A 23030-nucleotide genomic window follows, 5' to 3' on the forward strand; every position below is an offset into this window, starting at 1 on the left:
CAATCAAATACTTATTTTTCACAAGTATAGTTATTTCTAATATAGGTACATTGTTGTTGTTTATTGGTGATCAATAAACATTTGTGTTAAATATTTTTATTTCTTGAAAGAATTTTAATTGTCATGAAAAAATTAAAACCCTTATCATTTTATGTGAATTATGAGTAATTTACAAATGACATGAATATTTTGTGTTCAGTGATTTATTACCTAATACATTGATTTTTTTAAATATAAAGTAATCTCAATAAATAATAAATATCGTTTCATTTTAATTTATATAATTATATACTTAATATATTTGATAATGAGAAACACGTTATGCCGTGATTTTATAAAATGAAAAATATTTCTTAAGGACATCTACCAAAACGTTTCCAGCCTAGGCCTAGTAGGATCTATATCGGAAAGTAGTGTGCGTTGTAATCAAATAGTATTCCATACGCGTCATAGCTTTTCTTCATTACCACAACGCGTTGAGATCGAATAGCATGTAAGCCACGACACGAATTTCGCAATTTGGTCTTTCTTTGATTGCCACAACGCGTCGTGCGCGTTTTCATTAGAGCCATAACACGAATTTCGTTATGTGGATGTTTTACTGTGACCACATCGCGTTGTGAGCTATTTTTCCGCTCAATGAGCGTTTTCGATCTTTGAGCGTAACACATATAATAAAACGGTAGGAAAGTCAAAACTGTACATTGAATATTTTTTTAAAAGAATACTTGGGGTGTGATCTACAATCGATACCGAAGCCAAAAATATAGTTTTTAGAATTTTTGTCTGTTTGTCTGTGTGTATGTCCGGAATAAACTCAAAAAGTACTGCATGGATTTACTTCAAATTTGGCACGAATATTATTAAGAAGTCGGGTCAACATATAGGCTACAAATTATCACGCTATCACCTACGGGGAACGAGCAGTGAACCTTTATTTCTTCAACGCATTCTGTAACAACGTGTAATCTAACGACAAATATTTGAATAATAATATTATGTTAATCTTTTAATAATATTATGTTAATAACCATGCTATAAGCTAGCTTCACTCTATAAATAAAGATATTCTGTAGTATATTTAGTATCAGCATTGCACCCGTGCGAAGCCGGGGCGGGTCGCTAGTAATTAAATACAAAACAATCAGATAAATATATTTCATCATCATCATCATTCCAGCCTATTGCAGTCCACTGCTGGACATAGGCCTCCACAAGTTCGCGCCAAAAATGCATGAACTCATGTGTGTTGCCCATAGTCACCACGCTGGGCAGGCGGGTTGGTGACCACAGGGCTGGCTTTGTCTCACCGAAGACGCTGCTGCCCGTCTTCGGCCTGTGTGTTTCTAAGCCAGCGGTTAGATGGTTATCCCGCCATCGGTCGGCTTCTTAAGTTCCAAGGTGGTTGTGGAACCTTGTTATCCCTTAGTCGCCTCTTACGACACCCACGGGAAGAGAGGGGGTGGCTAAATTCTTTGGTGCCGTAGCCCACACAGCACGATAAATATATTTGGGTGACACATTTCAAAACTTACGAGTATGTACGCTATATTCACGACTACGATAAAAATAAACAAAACACGAGTACGAAACGTGAAAAATTGATAATTAATTTCACAAATAGACAAATAGATTAAGCTGTGATATCGACGATATATGCTGTGATAAGTAAGCTGTGATATAACGAAATAAATAGAAATAAACGTGCGGAAATCTTCACAGAATTAGCAATTTGAAGTGGCAGTGGGCTGGTCATCTGTGTCGCAGGACCGATGGCCGTTGGAGCAGACGGGTCCTGAAGTGGAGACCACGTCTTGGCAAACGCAGTGTGGGACGTCCTCCGGCCCGTTGGACCGACGATCTATGTAAGATCGCCGGTGTAGGCTGGATGAGGATTGCGGAAAACCGGGATGTCAGGCGCGAACTTGGGGAGGCCTATATCCAGCAGTGGACTACAATAGGCTGAACAGACTGACTGACTGACAGACTGAGTGGAAATCGGAGATTTGCTATCAAACTAGTGTAATTCAACAAGATACTGACAATTATATAGATAGAGTATAGATAGAGTATACTTTATTGCACAGCACTCGGAAAAAAAACATTACATAAAACAGTTATTTACACATAGAGATAGTAATGTACAAAGGCGGTCTTATCGCTTAGTAGCGATCTCTTCCAGACAACCTTTAGATATAGGATAATATGCATTGAAAAGGTAGCAGCGCAATTATCTGTATAATTTGTAAATTCAACATTATGCATGCAAACATGATGCATTTTCGTTCCCTACTCAAAAAATATAGAAAAAAAAATACTTCATACATAGACATATATACATAAAATATCTACATACATACATACATACATACATACATACATACATACATACATACATACATACATACATACATACATACATACATACATACATAAAATAAGTAAAAGTGATGCAAATTGGAAAAAGCTAAACTGATTAATTAATCATAGTGAGATAGTAGGCTTTAACTAACTTTTTAAAGGAGATAAGTGATTGTGCTTTTTTGATGTTGAGTATATACCTACAGTTCTCCGTATTATACAAAAACAACTATTACTCATCGATAATCGCCTCTTTAGATAAAGTTTCCATAGAAATAGATGATTAATTTTGATACTTGATATATGTATTACAATCATGTTCTGAGCGTTTGACGCGGTTATCATTTGAGATTAGGTAGGTTGATTAATTTTTATGGCTTATATCTAACGAGGGAGGAGGTGGATTTATATAATCAAAACAGGTGGTGTCAGCGCCGGTGACGTCACGGTCTGTATTGTTACTACTCGGTTATTAAAGAATTTAAAACACTCACAAATTATTCTTATTATTAATAAACTATTACTAATCTACACAGTATAAATTTAAAACCATTAAACGTGAATTACAAAGCAATAAACTCTAATTAAGGTACCTGGGTCGAATATGGCCACCTTAAGGTTTATTATCCCTTTTTTATAATAACAAAGCTAAAAAAGCCTGTTTTAGCATTTGTTCATGAATAGTGGCTATTTGTCTTTATAATTAAGGCAAAAAAATATACAAAGATTATAAACGATAAATAGTATTTTAAACAGTTTAAAAAAAAAAATAGAAATTCGCCATATTTCCGACGGAGTAGATTAATATGCCCACATATGTGAAAATATTTGTTGTATGTATTTACTTGTTTAAAAACCACTTTTAGTAACTGAAATAAAAATGGATATTATATTTTAATAGTGTTTATTTAAAAGTTATTCTTTGGACGATATTCATTACAAAGAAAAAACTATTTAAATATTAATGTAAGTAATGTAAATTTGAAAATATCAACTATGATATTCAAACAATAAGATAGAAAATCAACAAAAAATTTAAAAAGAAAACGTAACATTTGAGAACCTTCATAGATAAACGAGTTTATACAAATTTGTCAGTATGTTATTTTGTTAACCCGACGCAGTCTTCGTGGACATACGTTTTACTTAAATGTCTGCTACTCTATTCTCATTGCAAACATAAACATACACATAAATATATAAAAAAATATATAAATCTATAAACATCATAACTTAGTGTGAAATGAGGTGCGATGTCTACTATTAAATGAAGTAAATGAGGCATTGTAAGATATTAATCCATTAGCTTTTAAACTTAACGATTGCTAAATGCGAATGTACTAAAGTATGTTATTATTTTTAGCAAGCATCGCTGCGTGAGTTAACGCCTTATCGTACGCCATACTTCATCTATGGTCTACACTCTATGGAGTCATTCAGTAAACCGTTGCATAATTTCATCATATTAACACTAGAATTAACTTCATTAACCTAAATCATGATACGGGTTGGGTTAAATGATATTAAACGTTATAAAATTCGTTACAATTGACCTTTGCCCTTTAACCTATATAATTATGTGCTTGTTATTTGAAGGTACAAGAAACTAAAATGTACCAAAGGTTAAATGAGTATGGAATCTATATAAATAAAAACGCTTTGTTGTGTGGTTACGGCAGTAAAGCATATAGCCACACCCTCTCTTCCCGTGGGTGTCGTATCGTCTATCTATCTGGAATCCAGATAGATTTATCTTGAATCCAAATAGCCCAGATAAAAACAGATAAAAAGTGTATGAAAATTTTGGAATCCCTGTTTCAAGCACATAATAGTTTACAATACCTTCCCAAACAAATCATCGTTTTTATATTTTGAAATTTCAGCAGGGGGGAGGGAGAAGGGATAACACAGTTCCACTACCACCTTGGAAATTAAAATAATTACAGTTTAAACTACCACCTTGGAATTATAATTATATTCACGAGAATAATTTGACGGTACATAGTTCTATAGGTCAACTAGTTTTTAACAATATTATAACTGAAAATCTATTTAAATTAAACATCTGTATTGGCCATACAGCTGTTTGTCGTGGTTTGGGTATTTGTGCAGTGCTGTGGGTCTCACCACCGTGCCTGGGATATTACGTAATGTAAATAATTACATATGTAATATCTCACTACTGGGCATAGGCCTCTTTCCCCATGTAGGAGAAGGATCGAATCTGCGAAGTATCTATCCATTCTTCTTTACGAAATCTACATTCCGAATCGGTGGTAGCTTCACATTAACAATGTATACTTAATTAATTATAACAAATACCTACCTATAAAATTTTTTAATTTTGACTGAAAAAGACATTTTAGGGGTAAACTCACTTTTGCCATCAATCTATTTCTGTGTATATTTTTAAGCGTAATAAAGTATATTAATACATTTAAAAAAGAAATAAAAACACTAAATTCGGTACGAAATCCTTTATTGATTTTTGGTATTTTTTGAGACAGTTTCATTTTTTTTTACCCACTTTAATGTGAAAATAACTTCATAACGATCACAATAGTCTCGGTATAAAAAATACATAATAGTTTACTAAAACATATGACAATTTACTATGCTCGTGACCCATTAAATGAAACCTAATAGGATGAAAATATTAATTTAAAAACAATGGTAGGCATATAATGGGTCATTACAATTTTATTTCCTTGGAGCCACAGACACCAAAGTAAGTATTGCATAGCCATAAACTAGCAGAATTAAATTAATAAAATCTTAAATATCATAGTTATAGAAATTAATTTAGAATACATTTTTAAATTTTTATCCCACATTATCCGAGTCATACGCTGTAGATTCTGACAGATCATTTGCCGCCATTTTTATTTTATCAAATTAAACAAAACAATAAATATGATTGCTGACTTGATGATACATTGCACGATAAGCTGATATATTATATAATATTACTGTTATAATAACTATCTGATAATACAATTTAATGTCTTACATAAGTTAATAATTACATAAGACAACAATATACTGCCGATAGTTTAGTGCAGCAATTCATGAATTTGTAAATTTTGAAAACAAACCAATCGTTGTGCTCACGAAGTTGAATTTAGAAACCGATATATTCGAAAAGCGAATTGTTTTCATAGAAACCGAGAATTTAAGGCTCTCAACAGCGCCAAATGAGGACAAATAATTTCACCAATGACATGTAGAATGAAAAATACACTAAGGATATTAATAGTTTGGCTAAACTATTAGAAGAATTAAAAACTTACTAAACGTGTCATGCTTTATAATAAATTTTATAAATTATAAGTTTTATAATGAATTTTTTTAATACGAATTTAGCTGCAAAAGTTGAAGAAAAACCTATTAAAAATTTTAGGTCTTTTTTTATTGAAAAGAATGTTCCCTAAAACTCACAGTTCATTTGTTCCATTTAATTACAACTAAAAATTATTTTACTAAACAAACATTTTTTTGAAACACAGATAATACCGTGATTAAAGACATTTTAAAAAGAAAATTGTGAAAAAAAATCACGTATAACATTAAAATTGGCAAAAAAAATCAAGTTCAATATGAAGGTCAAGATAGCATTTCGTGGTGATATATAGTCAGTGTTATTTCAGAAGATATTTTTAAGTTTTTGGTCAGAAAAAAATCATCTCGGCTTAAAATCTTATTTTAAATTAATTAAAACCAATAAAATGTACATTATGTAAACTAATTCTTAACTTTTTTTAATTATCAACGATCAAAATTGATCTTCAACCTTTGCAGCTTTCCATTTCAAATAATAATCACACACGAAAAAAATACATTTTTACTATCCAAAACAATATTAATACTACAAGCACGCAACGATAAATTAATTTTTCTATTATTATCTCATGATAAACTCATTAAAGCGTGTTTCTGTGATTTTTACTACAGTAAAATAAATATTCTTAAATACAAGAATCATTTTTGCAATTTTTAAAAAAGTTTCTATATTTATCCAATTCAAATGCTTACAATTTTTAATCTGTATTAATTAAAGGAATGTATAAAACTAAAGATTATAGTAGATTATTAATTTCCACTACAGTTTCATTTAGTAAAAACCGCAGAAACTTAAATTACTGATTCACATTCAAACATAATAACAACAAATATGTTTCAACAATTTTACAACAATACATCTAGTAATAAATAAAAAAAATTGGCTATTTCGTTTAATTTTTTATTATTCAGCGGTCCTGGCAACACTTAAAATGATGAGAATTCATATACAGCCTTAATAAAATTATGCTTATGACTGTTGCTTCGTTTTAAAAAAAAAAATGTACCATTTAGTGGGCCTCGTCTAATCCCTAATCATAAAGTTTTTGTATCACTAAATGCGTAATATAACACCACTACACGTGTATATACTATTAGTTATGTTATACGACTTTATGCCAGCCCTTACACATGGATTCGTCGGATATTGCCATCTCTTTCTCTCTCTCAAGCAGTGAAGGAGATGGCATACTTAGGGTCTTGTGGACGAAGTTTGTCCTGCCCATATATGCAGTTACGAAGATACAATAACAGAAAGAAGAAACTACAACTTTTAGATTCAAATTTTCGAATAGAAATATGCCATAAATATAGTAGAATTACATGGTGAAAAACTATAATATATCATTTATCCGTTGTATATCATCATCCGTCAAATATTAATCACTATCCACAACAGAAGTTATTCAAGATCATTATGAAAGTTTGTAATTTTACTATAGTTTCATTACGGCTGGCATAGTTAACATACAAACAACGTTATGAATTAAGTGATAGAGCTGTGACGAGTACAAGCCACAGCGAGACAAACATAAGCTAATTCTTATAAAAATACCTCTTTAGTATTTAGGCGGGTAAATTTGACGTTTTCAATGTTTATATACGTTCCTCGGTTCCTATAATCAACTATTCGTTTTTTTGAATATACGAACCAGAATTTTATTAAACAATTGATTTTATTACAATAATTTTAGGCAAATATGAGTATTTTAATGTATATTTATATTATATTTCTTGTTATACCCGTTAAATACTAAAGATCCAGCGTACACTAACTTACACATATTACTTTTTTTAAGGTTATTATTTGTCAATTTTTTAAATTTTTTTTATGGCACCACAGCCACTTATATCAACGACAATCACACATTAATTGTGCATAGATAAATTATACAAAATATTCGAAATATTCCTCGACATAGAGCCATAGAAACAATAATTGTGTTTGCTCGAAAACGAAAAAAAAGAACAATTAATACAACGTAGGTAGTCGTAAAAATAATAAATTAAATACTCATTATTAGAGATAATTCAACAAACAGTTCAGATCTCGATCAAATTTAAATGGGACAACATGGCAAGCACCAGCTTTTAATCAAAAAAGAATCATCGAAATCTCCTAGACCAGGTAAATGTTATGACGTAACATGTAAAAAACTCGAATTGAGAACGTCCTCCTTCTCGGTCGAAGTCGGTTAAAAAATATACTTCAAAATCCAAACCTCGTAATTTGTATATAAAACTACTATAGCAACCATCTTTTAATTAAAAAAAAACGTTTCGTTTTGATAACGTAGCAAGTACTCAAGCTGCTACTCAAATGGACCGATTTGGCTGATTTTTTTAAGTTTTCTAATATTTTCCAGAAGGTTCTTACGGAATGAGAAGTTAAGAAAATTGCGCAGACATTTTGAAAATTTCAGAAAATTTGTAGTAGTTTGATAGATAGGATTGATGTCGAGTCAGCTAATAATTATAATTATAAATAAATAACAATTACAAAAGCTGAAAGAAGATAATCCCATAATTCCACGATATTAATAATTGTTACAATGCAAAAAAATGTAACACAATAAAAATGATGACGAAAAACTGAATGCCTATATAACTGACTATGCGTTATCAGTAGGTTTTATCACGTCACCACACCCACCCACCCACGGTCATCGTGTGAGCTTTATTTTTGTCCATTGATTATCACGTCATCATTTGTACGAGATCTAAAACAAAACATTAACTTCTCATTATTTTGTTAAAAATCTATATTCGTCATAAATGATATTACATGCATACATAAATAGAATAAATTTAAGTATTAATTAAATTATATAATATGTCAATATAAATAATAATGAATATCCGAAATGTATGTAATAACTTCCGAACGATGTTTGGTTTCTTTATTGGCTGGACAGTTTGTACAAAAAAAAAAAAAAAAATAGACATATTTATGAAAAAAAAAAATATGGCGGCGCTAAGTTTGCCAGGTTAGTTCGTAAAAACGTAAATATATATGATAATAATATCGGCTCTATTTCAAGGAATATTTCAAACGAAAGCTTTATTAGAACTTATTGCAATAACCCAAGTATTGCTCTACACAACATCACAACCGACGCCAGAAAGCGATGTAGACTATTTAAGCTCGTGTCATTGTAATTTCGATTTAAAACAAACGAAATAACGTTTAAAATTGCATGCACGTTGGCACATATATACAAAATGACTGAATAAATTGAGGTAAATGTAAAGTGTTTATATAATTTGACTATGGTATAAAAAATATTAATTAAATTATGGTCTAAATAAAACATAGACAATATAGACACAAGCGTAATATTTTAAATTAGACTAAATCATTTAACTATACAATTCATTCGCAGTATTAATAAAGTAATTATAATTTACTTTTTTATTGGCAATGTCACAACTTAAAAGTGATAAAATTATCTTATTAATGATATTTTTGTATACAGAAGATAAAATAGAAAACACATGGAAATGCTTATAAAAATATGTCTATATGTCTATGATTAGAATATAAATGACAACTGACAAAAATCACTTCAAGCCAAGTAACTCAATAATAGTCTTTTTCGGAAAAAAATAAATGTTAATAACACAAAAATAGATTGCAGTTTATTTCGCATATCTTTAGATCCTTATGAGGGTTCTACGTGTTAAATATTAATTAATGTTTGAAAATGATAAAATTCAATAAATAAATTTAATTACTAAAAATTGTAAATATTCAAAACTTACTAGTTCAATGCATATTATTTTAAACATAAATTATAATGTGAATGTGTATTTTTCTTGAAACTAGCTTAAAATGTTAAATAATTTTTTTGCCAGTTGTCATTCTATAGTAAACATTTTCAATTGTAAATGTAAAGGAACAAAAATCGAAGGAAAATTTCGATACCGTACAAGCCGAAGCACTGATTACTTATTTGTAAAATAAACGTATATTTGGGAAATGTAAATTCGTCTTTGTAAAGGTTGCTCTATACCTGAATTTATCTGACTTTCTGAACTAAGATCATGCTCAGCAGAGTCCAGCTTTTAAAGATTGACAAAATCGCCTTAAATTTATTTTTTAAAGTGTATAATTTATATTGACTGTCACTTGTCTATTACAAAAAAAAAAAAAAAAAAAAAAAAGAACAAATAAAATAATGCATAACATTCAAGATGATATTATTTTTTTAAAAAATTTTCATTTAATTTTAATAATGGCAGCAATACTCTGCTACAAGTAAATGTAAAAAAAAAACTGTCACGCGTCATACCAAAATTTTAATTGATTGGATTAATGGCTTTTATTTGAGTGAGTCAAGCAGTTTATTCCGCCAATATCAGAAAAAAATATCAAAAGTTATTTTCATACTACGTGACATGGGCGAAATCATTTACTACTTTGGCATTATTGTAAGCCATTGATCTGAACGAATGAATTAAGATGTAGACGATTTGACAGACACTATAACGTTTATTCCCGCATCAAAATATATCGGAACATTCTTTAGGTGTTTACGACTTTAATTTACATTATTATTATTAAAAAGTAAATCAAGTATTTACCTTGTCTATTTTTGATTTCTACACAATACATACTTAGTCTATTTTACCGATTACTGATAAATTTATTTCGCATATAAGTTACTGATAGGCTTTATAAGTATCTTAGGACTTGTTTTACCTCAAACAATAAACTACAACTTTTGGTTTCACAGGATGCGAACAGTATCTGACAGATAAAGTGGAGTTTGATGAGAAAAAAACAATGTTACCCAATTTTATCTGTTGGGTACAGTTATACGTCAGATATCTTAATCAGAAACCGATGAAACAGACCTATAGTGGTGGCTATAGAACTTACAACAGCGCAAAAATATCAGGAACAGAGAACAACCAACAACAAAATATCAATTTTTACGTTATAATGTTAGTGACCATTTAAAAAGTTATATTGCAAGTTGAATCTAATGAATTTTTATGTAATAACAGTACGTAGATTGTGGTTCTTACGAAATGGTATATGGCATTGGATTTACTTGTATATGCGTAAGACTATCTTTACACATATGTAATAAAAAATAGTAAAAAGTGCGTTAAATATTGGCTTGAACTATATTGTATTGTAATTTTTTTTTAATTCGAATGGGTTCTTTTTTTTATATAAAGTTATATTATCACCCTACAAATGATATTTCACAGTTATTTGTAAGTAATTTAAAAAAGTAAGGTATTAAAATTAATATTTTAACATACAGATTTTAGAACTGTTACAAATATGACAGCAAGTAAAATTTTCGCGCCTCACAAAAAAAGTTAAAAAGTTAAGTAAAAACTAAAAGAATTCCATTCAAATTACAAATTAAAATAGAATTGTGACATTTATCTACTTTACATAACATCACACAGATCATAAAGCATCCATACATTTAGAAAGTCTAGACTTAACCTAGATTGCGCACAGTGTGAGCAATAATAGAAATAAGATTAACTAAATTAAAAAATAAGCATTTAATAATGTCATGTATTTCATTAGTAAAGAAAAAAAAGTTAACTTTTATGCTTGAAAAACGACTTCATATTTATGGTGTAGCTTGGTATAGGTATAGCTATGGTATAGCTTTTAGCGGAATAAAAAAGCATTCTAAAAGTCTATGATGTAAAAAAAAATCATAGACAAGAATGTTAGAATTTTCGTTTTTTTTTTTTTGCTAATAAATACATGGTTTAACTCTCGACCGTACCCTATGTCTAAAATTGTAAAGTAATCGAAAAACAAGATCATTAAGTGTCCATAGATTTAGATAAAATAAAATTACCATAGACAAAATAATCGACTAATGAACTACAACGTGTTTCGAAACAGGTTTTCTCCCGTTTAGCGGTATACCATAGTCATAGCCTACACGTATCTCTATATACCTCTAAACGGGAGAACACCTGTTTCGAAACACGTTGTAGATTAAGTTTTTTCAACGTATGTATGTGAAAATAACGCTCAACTTTTCTTGAACAACATTGTTAAATTATTGCTTCGTTGTGTTAGTACAGACTGAAATAAAAAAAAAAAAAACACTTTATAACGAGATTTTGTATTATATATAAGAAAATCATTAAGATTCGTTTTACTTGCAAACACGATATATTCAAAATTGAACGGTTCGTGACAAAATAGAAATAATAAAAAATATTTCAATCTCCTTATTCAGTAATTATATCATCATATAACCGTATTTTCTGTTTTTAATTTGTTAAGTTTAAGCTCTTGAATGTTAAAATGTCGAATAAATTGTCTATGCATTTTATTTACAAATTTTAAAATAAAGACTACACTATAGAAAGCCACTCACGGCGTAATTGTGGTGCTGTTAAGAAAAAATATTTTTGCACATATTTTTTTTTTCTTGAATTATTTTTTATCACAATAATCACACTAGCAGATCGTCCAATGATCTTAGAAAAAATACATTTTTATGATTACTCGTTATTATTTCCAAATGTCAAAAAATATTTACAACATCTTAAGAACTATATTTATTTATTTTTTACTGAAAAACAATGTAGATTTCCGTCAAAGTGTAAAACTTAAAATAACATTTGACTAATTATGATTATTAAGAAAGACCTTTGCACTATGAACTTACAATATTTTTTTTACTGTCCATTGCTGCTAAGGAATTAAATAAACGTATACACACCATCTTGAGATCTGTAACTCACTTATTTTTTTTAGTTTTTTTTTTCACAGTTTTTATCACATTTTTTTTTTCAATACTGTTTACCTTAGTTTAGCATTTAAGGGATATGTATGTCACTTTGCCAGAAGGTTCGTACGAACGGTGCAGTGCTGCCACATCAGTGAAGTGTTTTTAATTTTGTAAATACTGACAAACTGACTGCATTCAGGATGTGAATTTTTTACCTTTGCTTGGTGATACCTGGTAATACGAAAAATTATAATTTAATATTATTTTAAAATTTTAGTTTTTTTTTTGTTATCTCTACACAATAGTAAAATGTGAATTATGGTGAATTTTTCTATATAAACTACACTTTGATCTCTACAACTTTTATTATATATTATATTATATTATATTATATTATATTATATTATATTATATTATATTATATTATATTATATTATATTATATTATATTATATTATATTATATTATATTATTTTATATTATATTATATTATATTTATTAAATTGCACTTATTTTACATTAATAATCTTAAGTCTACATAAATCTACAACTGAATTGTTGATAAAAAAAATATGAAAAAATATAAATTATCATCACATATGCTGTGCTTCAAGTATCAAACTGGGTTAGATTTAGGTATACTGGTGATTTAAGCATCATATACCAAGATTTTCAACTACCCTCACTTTTAATTTTCTACTAATTGTGTCAGACTTAAATTAAACTAAAAAATATTTAGCATTATAAAAGGTCATAACAGGAAACATCCTGCTCAAAATCTATAATAGTAATCGTAGCCCGACTGGAGAAGTTTCTCAACCTTACGCAAGATCACAGCAAATAATATTTCGTTCTAACAGTCTTGTGTTACTTTGGGGAGTAAGGTGACCAAAGCTCCGGGGAAGGAACAGGTGTAAGATCGGCAACACGCTTAAGATGCTTCTGGTGTTGTGGTTTGTTTGCTTGAATGTGTTAATCTAAGGAACTACTGGTCTGATTTGAAAAATTCTTTCAATGTTAAATAGCCCATTTATCGAGAAAGACTATGGGATATATATCATTACGCTAAGACCAATAGAAGCGGAACGGAGATTCTTCATTAAGAATGTTTCGAAATCGGGTTTTTTTTCTTTTGAGAGCTTCCGCTGCATGCACTGCGTAAACAGTTAAAGTTTCGCAAAAATTATGTATGACAGAATTGTTCCCTTTTAAAAGTTCTACGCAGACAAAGTCGCGGGCAGAATCTAGTAGTTGCATAAAAAAAATTACCATTTATAAATATTTATCAGTGTGTGTAGTAAATTACATACCTTATTGTGTCACGCGATGGAGTTGACCGCGTAGTGAGGTCGAGTGCCCTCTGGCTGGTACAGAGTTATCGACGCTATGTAGTTGTTTGACATCACCTACAACATTAAACACATTTCAAACAAGGTTTTGATTAATTATCAAATAATATTAATGATGTGTGTAGTAGAACTTTTTTTTAATTAATGATTAAATAAATAGGTGAGGTCATTTAATTTGCAGGTGAAGGTTTTATGCAGGAGTCCTAAATCTGGGAAAAGCACTTTTGTATTTTAAAAAAGGGACATATGGGTTGTTTCAGTTTTTGAATTTCAAGTAAAAATCACATTTAACATGGTATGTTTTTATTAATAAGGGAGTAGTGATCTCGAAAATCATGTCCCGGTGGCCGTAACAGAAGACGCACCAAAAGACACACAGGCACTCGACATCATGACGCACGCATGCTGTTAGGTGGGTCTAGAGATATTGGAGCAAAGGAGTGGTGGTGGCTGACCTCGAAGATCATGTCCTGGTAGCCGTAGCAGAAGGTGGAGCCGAAGGGGTTGGTGGTGTTGGTGGAGGAGGCGCGGTTGAGCACGACGGGGCGCTCGCACACGCGCAGCGCCCGCGACACGCTCTCCCACTTGCTGTACGCCGTGATGCTCACCGCGCCGCGCGACTCCACCAGCGCGTTCGACTCGCACCTGGGGGGGGGAGAAAAGTTGCATTCGGCCTGTAACATCCCACTGTTGGGCTTAGGCCTGTTTCTCCGTGTAGGAGAAGGATCAGGCCTTAATCCTCCACGCTGCCCCACTACGGGTTAGCGGGTATGTTCTCTACTATGACTAACGACCGCTATCAGGTATTTATGATAACAACCGGGACCGACGGACTACCGTGCTCTCCGAGGCACGGTGACAATTAATGATTTAATAAGTAATTGTTTGTTATTCTCTATTTAGAAACAAAGTACTGGAGGAGTACAAAGATGGCGACACTGTTTTCCGAATGATATTAGATCAGTCGCCATCTTTGTATCTATTTAACGCGTTTGGAATGTGATGAATTGTACCTTTTAAATTATGTATCCTTAGGTATTCTTAACTATTGTAAGGATAAAGTTGTGATTTAATAATAAGAATGTTAAAATTAGTTATGACAATGTATTTTATGTAAACTGTGATTGCTTTCGTGAATAAATAGTCTACCTAATTTGGTATGAACAAGTGTATCATTTCAGTGACAGATATAAAACTCGGTTCTTTACTTATTGTAAGCTTTACTAGCACTGCTCACCTGTCTGGTTGTATGTTCAACTCGAACTCACATCTGTGGTACATGTTGAAGTTGTAGTGTCCCGGGTAGTTAGTGTGCAGTACGAACTTCTTCACTTGATGCGTACGCGCATCGAAGAGCACGTCCTAGAAAATTTCCATTATTCTATTACAAATAATCTATTTAAATGCGCATTATTAGGGAACACTTCGAAAACTACTCGGCACATGTCACACAAATTTAATTAGGACCACATAACAATCAGCAGCTCTCAAATACAACACGAATCACCAAAAATCGGTACAAATCTTAATTCAGGCGAATTGGCAACATCTTCCTTTTTTCAAGTCATCTAAAAACTGTTAATAGATTAGTCAGGCATTATTTAAATCGATTTTAATTAAAGTATTCCACGATGGAGTAGTCTTATTGCAACACGGACCGTGGCCCGTGGCGTAATCAAAGTGGTGGTCTTAACTCGAATGTCGAGGTTGAAGTAGTCGAAGTAATAGTCCAAGTAATTGTCGTCACTCACAATGCCAAGGATGAAGCGGTGGTCGGGACTCACCATGCCGAGGGTGAAGTAGTTGAAGAAGTAGTCGGAGGCGGGCGGCGGGCGGCGGCGCGCGGTGGGGCGGTGGATGCGCATCTTGTCCTCGGCCTTGTAGTACAGGCGCGCGGGGGCGGCCAGCGCGCGCGCCACCGCCTGGCAGCTGTCGCCGAAGCGGACCACGCGCCGCCGCGGGGACGCGGGCGAGCCCGAGCGCGTGCCTGACAGCGTGAGACGTTAGGGCGGCCGGTGGGGAGACGCGGGCGAGCCCGAGCGCGTGCCTGACACCGTGAGACGTTAGGGTGGCCGGTGGGCGGGACGCGGGAGAGCCCGAGGGCGTGCCTGACACCGCGAGACGTTAGGGTGGCCGGTGGGCGGGACGCGGGCGAGCCCGAGCGCGTGCCTGACACCGCGAGACGTTAGGGTGGCCGGTGGGCGGGACGCGGGCGAGCCCGAGCGCGTGCCTGACACCGCGAGACGTTAGGGTGGCCGGTGGGCGGGACGCGGGCGAGCCCGAGCGCGTGCCTGACACCGCGAGACGTTAGGGTGGCCGGTGGGCGGGACGCGGGCGAGCCCGAGCGCGTGCCTGACACCGCGAGACGTTAGGGTGGCCGGTGGGCGGGACGCGGGCGAGCCCGAGCGCGTGCCTGACACCGCGAGATGTTAGGGTGGCCGGTGGGCGGGACGCGGGCGATCCCGAGCGCGTGTCTGACACCGTGATACGTTTAGGTGGCCGGTGGGCGGGGCACGAGCGAGCCCGACCGCGTGCTTGGCACCGCGATACGTTAGGGCGGCCGGTGGAGTGGCAAACAAGGGCACAGATTCCTGGCAGTGAGCGTTATAGACTACGGACGCCTACAACACAACGTTGCAAGCGTATTTCTGATTCTATGTCGACCCACTCCAGGAGCTGTGGCTATCTTACTTACACAGGAACACAAAACTTTCTTCAAGCAATGTTACTTGACACTGTTAATAGACATTCTGATGTAGTCGCGCCAGAATTAAATGAGGTAGCACTCACTATGGTGAGTAGAAGCGCACATAAAGTATTCGGTCCCAGTTGTTTCCAAAAACATCTTATTACCGCTTATTTATGTATAGTAGAGAACTTATCGACCAGAGCAGTGAAGTAATTTCGAAGATTAAAAACTCCAACTTCTTTCTATAACCATATAGAAATAAGGAAAGTTCTTATAGTTTAATTTCGGGATATTTTCAACATTTTTCGAAGTATTTTGGCAAGACCAAATTCAGTTTTGATAGCCCAGATGCAAACCCACGCTATTCTATTAAAATTCAGTTGAATCTCTGATGAAAACAGTTCAAGGCTAACATTATATCTCTCAAAACAAAACCAACTACAAGCATTTTTCTTACCTGAGCTGACGATAATTTGCAAATCTATTTCAAAATAGCCTATCTTTCTAACAACACGTACTCTACTCAAGATTTAAAAATTATGATTGATATTTTAGATTAACTTGGATGAAAATATAGAAAACAAAATAAAAATCTTACCTTCTGTATATATGTGTAAGCGAAGACCCAGGGTGGCTGTGGGGGATCGGAGAACATCACAGCGTCTCAGATGGAGCTGGTGTCGGTAGCAGGAAAGAGGTAGATCTGCTAGAGGAGCCAAACATCTACCTCCACTGGCTGATCGTGTTAGCTGTTAAAATATAACATTTTATATACAAAACTACTTGAAATTGCTCTGGTGTAATGGCGCGTGTACCGTTTAGGCGCTTTCACACCAGCAAACCCGCAAGGGTCCGATTCCCGCTTAGGATGGATGGTTTGGTCTATCTTTCCGGGTCTCCCCACCGTTCCTCGGTAAACACGTTAAGCAGTCGCTCCCAGTCGTTATACACTTAATAACGATTGTTACTTATAGTATGAAGTATATTCGTCAAACCGCAGTAGAGCAGTGATGTGGATTAAGCTCTGATCTGTCTCCTACATGGCCTTTACCCAGCAGTGGGAATTTACAAGCTGGATCAATCAATCATTACTTGAGATACAACCTCAGCATAAAATATATACATAAACTATAAACCCATACTAATTGACATTGGCAAAATCATCTGTGCTCGTTTGGCAAAATTGAAAGCCACTTATCTTGAAGAAGAAAAAGAACTATAAAGGTAACTATTACTCTATATCTCTATCGTCTAATATTATCGACCTTTTATGTCTGTGGACGTGTCGTATGGACGACTGCAACAGCAGGAGCCTAGCCAGTGCGTTGCCGACCCTATCCCTGAACCTCCGTAATAGCTCAGGCTACCTTACTCTAGAAGTTTATATCACTGAAAAGAAAAGAGAGATATATATCATTTTGAACTTAGGATATATATCACTCATTTAGCGCTCCAGCTCATTTAGCTCAGTGAAATAATTTTATGATGCTACCAAAATGCAACCTTATATTGTCGTAAAAAAATACTTTTTCGCTTGTTCAAAGCAAGGCAATGGAGTCTATGACCTTGTGAAATATGAATCGAAAAGATACAGAGCCATAGCTAACTATCTCTCTCTTTCGCATGATAAACGCCATCGTCCGATCGAGTGGCTCACTAGCTGTCTCGTTTACTCTCGCTCAGTACGTCAGTCTCTCGAAAATGAACCACAAGCCTAGTGAGCTGGAGATATATTTTAAACGCAAGTGAGCTGATGAGAGACTAGCTCACTTGAAAAGATATGTTTCATTTGTATCACTTAATCATGAGTTACCCAATTCTACCTTACTCACAACAGGAACACAACACTAATCGAGAGCCTTGTTATTTATTATTTTTCATCATTTTTTATTTCGCTTACTTGATGCTGTGATCCGTAATATATCGTTGTTCGCGACACGACGGGTGAACCGCCATTCGGGAACTGGAGTGAGCCAAGACCGTGAGCGTATCCGGGCTGTAATCATATAGTTGTACTTGTAATAATTATCTAAATTTGTTTTCTTTAAGCATTTTGTAATTACTGTTTTACAATTAATATATTAGATCTTGCAAGTGCTTTGAATGACTTTTGCATATTAATTTTGAAAGAAAGAAATATAGTAATTACAGGTATTACATAAAATCTTTCATTAGAACCAAAATACAATAAAAATAATTATAGTTTTTTTTTCTTTCTATAAAGTGTTATTTGTTTTTTAATCGGGACAAGAAGAGGAAATCCAAAACGCAAATACATTTGTTTTTATCATGTCAAGTGTGGGTTTTCTAAAAAAATTGACACTTTTATGGACTCTTGACTTAATTTTATATGACTACCATTTTGATTTTATTAAAAGAAAAAAACGGATCAATATATCTATACAAATAGTGTCTGTTATATCAAAATAACCGCTTTTTACTAAATGCATGTGTATGTATACACGGTAAATATACCAAATATGCATTTTTTACAATTTTTGTCTGTCTGTCTATTTGTTCCGGCTAATCTCTGAAACGGCTGGGCCGATTTTGAAGGGAGTTTGGCGCTGGCAGATAGCTGACGTATTAAGGAGTAACTTAGGCTACTTTTATTTTAGAAATTTACTCGTATTTATTTTAAAACTCTGCGAACTGAACAATAACTTTTTTGTTAAAATCCACGCGGATGAAGTCGTGAGCACAGGTAATTTTTCAATAAAAATACTTACTTTTAAGAAGAGATAAATGGAAAAATCTAAAACTATTTGTCATCAATACCAACAACATTGAAAAAGTGACAATGCCAAAATGCTGTCAAACAAAAATAAACAATCAACTAGCTATTAAATTAATTAAAAAAAAAACTATCATACCTCGAATTTGCTATCGACGGGGAAATAAAACGAGAGACCCCTGAAGTTGAGCGCGAACAAGTGCCGCTGACTGTCGTAAAGGCCGGGGTGGGTCGCCCCGAAACAGTGCTCGACTTGCTCGATAGATGGCGTTATTTCTGGCGAGTTGAAACACATACCACTGGAAAGGAAGAAATCGACCATCAAACAAAAACCATTAAAACTTTCTATTTAACATCATCGAAATTATTTGTGCTATTTAGGTAACATTGGAAGTCATTATATCAAAGGAATTAATGAATGAACCTATCAAAGCTAAGGTAGAGTAAGGAAAATTTTTTGTAATATTGATCACATCGACTAAGGTCCTTCGTATCTTCTTCATTTACGTGACATTTATTTATTTCATTTGGACAAACAGTAGTTGCTACATTAAAATTTTCACATAAAAACTATAGGTACTACAATTAAACTTAAATGCGCAACATTTTAAGTTGTCACAACATGCACAAAAAAAAAATGTAACACTAGTATTATTAAAATATTATATCTACAAATTGAAATACAGATGAGTATAATTAAAAATAGATTTAGTAAGTTAAAAAACAAACATTAACTGCAAATATAAAAATCATTTATAATTAATTAATCCCTCAGCAATCCCAAAACAACTTTTTTGAAGGTAGGTAATTTATCATTAAAAACATCCACTTTCTCACATATACTATTTTATATCTTCGACATACGGGATATGACAGAGAATTTTTAATTGAATTGAATTTTTTGGATTTTGAAGATATTAGTGAAGTCATTTGCTATTTTGACACTTTTGGAAGCTATTCAACCATTTAAGTGAATAAATGTGTAAGAAATAAAGTATGTCTTACATCTTCTTCGGCAAATAATTGACTTTTAAGGAGGTGATAGACGTGCAAACTTATAGTACACAGTTTTTAAGATCGCGGATAACTTACTCGGCTCGGCTACGTCGGTGACACACGTAAAGCTTACTTATTCTGTATTGCGATGTCGTCGACAGAAGAAGCTTTGTGTTATTTAGGAATTGTATATTACATTTTAAAAACAAAAAAAAAAGGACGAAGTTCGGAAATCATTCATTTTGAGTAATTCCTTAATAAAAAGTAACAAAAATTACCAATACCAACACATAATTTTGTCGACAAGTAATATATCGTAGGTAGATTTAAAAAAAAAACAGTCAAGTAAATACACATTATTAGATATAACCCAAAAATTACTCATCATCCCAGCCTATTGCAGTCCACTGCTGGACATAGGCCTCCACAAGTTCGCGCCAAAAATGCGTGAACGTATGTGCTTTGCCCATAGTCACCACGCTGGGCAGGCGGGTTGGTGACCGCAGTGCTGGCTTCGTCGCACCGAAGACGCTGCTGCCCGTCTTCGGCCTGTGTGTTTCAAAGCCAGCGGATAGATGGCTATCCCGCCATCGGTCGGCTTCTTAAGTTCCAAGGTGGTAGTGGAACCTTGTTATCCCTCAGTCGCCTCTGACGACACCCACTTACAAAAATTACTTGTTACATCGCAATCAAATTTAAATGGGACCACACGACATACACCACCCTTTGATTAAAACAGACATCATGGAAATCGGTCCACCCAGTCAAAAGTTCTGAGGTAACATACATTGTACAATCGAATTGAGAACCTCCTCCTTTTTTGGAAGTCGGTTAAAAATGGCGGCTCGCGGCTTGCAATGCTGCCACACGTACGAGTGGAGGCAGGTTATGAGCAAAATTTCAAACTTGTCGGATCGCCAACGAACTTTTGGGCGGTTTTAAAGTACGCGTACTTTGGGTGACACACTAGCGAAAAAGGTCGTGCAGCCACAAGTTCGCGAACTTACTCGCACGTCCATCACCCCCTTTAGAATGAATTCTTGTATTTTTCTACTATATGTGACACTAACGAAATTATATGTACGGCCATTTTCATTGCTCTTCATTATAAACAAGTGTCATTAAATCAAAATAAGATAATAAAATTTTGTCATTTGATACCACCCAAAAATCGTCCCTATTAAATATTATCCTAAAATTTTGCTTCGTTAGGAGAGGGTATGAAATTCAACACATGTAGCTTTAAACAAAATAGCAGGCATGGATATAGTCTATTTGTGTTACGGAAATAAGTAGTCATCGCTATCACTTATCTCAGTCACGCACTGTTAAATCATAGCAAATTAGAACGCAGTGTTTAAATTGACTTATTGAACTGAGGCTGGGCTGCACGTGGCTAAGCTGAGTGACAGCAATGACCTGAGTGACAGTTACTCTTGTCTTAATGCGAATAGACTATAGTAATATAATAGTACAACAAAACAACAGCCAACAGTGAAAGTAGTATTGTATCGTCCCTGGCTATTCGCAGAACTTGGATATATAAGGTCACGAGGTCAAAGAGATACGCACTTATAATTGTTTACGCTTATCTCACGTCACGTCTGCGGAAGAGCGTGACGGGATATTTTTTCATCACATATACATGACAAAACAGCGTGACTTTAGTGATGTATCGAATTGATTTTTAAGCGTGTTACTCGAATTTTTTAACGGTTAATCAAATTAAGTTAATAAAAATACAAAAAAGTACAAATAAAATTGATTTTCCAGTTAGTATACAACAGACTAGCTCGTTGAAAGAGTTAACAATGACACTGCTTTCTACTCCGTGGAATCCACAAGGTTCGATTCCCGCCGAGTCTAGGTGTTCTTAATATTTAAATTATTTATATTTGTTTTCCAAAAAATATATATGCGACTGTTACCTATAACACAGGCATTAAGTTGCCTATCTTAGGAACAGACGAAATGTGTGTTAAAGACATTCATATTTAATTATTTGAAAATGAAAAATTCCTATTATTTCATCCTAAGGGGTAGGTAGTAAGTTTGCATTATACATTTATGTGAAATCAAACGTAGAGTGTAGCACTTCCACACAAAAAAAAAAAAAAAAAAAAATTTCCAATAATTTGACAAACGACGATTCAAGATACAACAGACAATAAATACTATAACTTAACCATTCTACTACATTGTGACCGTTCTGATTGATAATATAATAACGAAAAGCGTTTAGACATTCCCCTCTTTTTTTTTAAAGTAAGCAAAAAATTGTTTCCATACCTTTTTTTATTCCTGAAATACATACAATCCTGAACTTATTATATGTTTATTAAAAACTTTAAGATCTTGTAACACCTTATTCCTAATCTTATCAAAAGATTTATTTTCACTTGACTATCCATAGTGACAATATTCAGTACATTTCCAGGCAAATTGTCTCTCGTTTGCCAAATACATTCCTTACACTTATAGAATGGTCATTATTAGTTATTATTATTATTGTAATCGGTAAATTGAACGATTTTCACATTCCTGTAATCTCACTAATTCATTTGAGTTTACTTGGTTTCATAAGGTACTTGTTTTGTGTTAACAATCTTTGAAAACTGTTTTGGTGAGGATTTTTTAAATATGTGCTATTTATAAAAAAAAAAAATTATATACTGTTTGTTTCCATAAAAATAAATTTTAACATACATAAATTTGTCAAAACTTATTTTTTATTCTATTTATTATTAGCCACATTCAAATTTATCTAACACCTTTAAAATATAATACAAATTTCTAGATAAAACATATCTCGATCTAAACAATACTAAAGTCACGTCA

The 23030-nt window shown here is 33.5% G+C and overlaps 1 protein-coding gene across 1 annotated transcript in view; it reads right to left on the bottom strand.

The window, feature by feature from the left end:
* Nucleotides 1–11792: 11792 nt before the first annotated feature.
* The window catches only part of LOC123665582 (PHAF1 protein CG7083), a 39744-nt gene continuing 28506 nt past the window's right edge, over nucleotides 11793–23030 (bottom strand). The window contains exons 4-11 of the mRNA XM_045599868.1: nucleotides 19336–19495; nucleotides 18363–18458; nucleotides 17061–17211; nucleotides 15558–15760; nucleotides 15011–15135; nucleotides 14229–14418; nucleotides 13735–13830; nucleotides 11793–12656 (exon numbers count right to left, since the gene is read on the bottom strand). Coding sequence (XP_045455824.1) covers nucleotides 13744–13830; nucleotides 14229–14418; nucleotides 15011–15135; nucleotides 15558–15760; nucleotides 17061–17211; nucleotides 18363–18458; nucleotides 19336–19495 — 1012 coding nt within the window. The 3' untranslated portion in view covers nucleotides 11793–12656; nucleotides 13735–13743. The remainder of the gene's footprint in view (nucleotides 12657–13734; nucleotides 13831–14228; nucleotides 14419–15010; nucleotides 15136–15557; nucleotides 15761–17060; nucleotides 17212–18362; nucleotides 18459–19335; nucleotides 19496–23030) is intronic.

This window comes from Melitaea cinxia, chromosome 24 (assembly GCF_905220565.1).
Source record: "Melitaea cinxia chromosome 24, ilMelCinx1.1, whole genome shotgun sequence".
NCBI lineage: Eukaryota > Metazoa > Arthropoda > Insecta > Lepidoptera > Nymphalidae > Melitaea > Melitaea cinxia.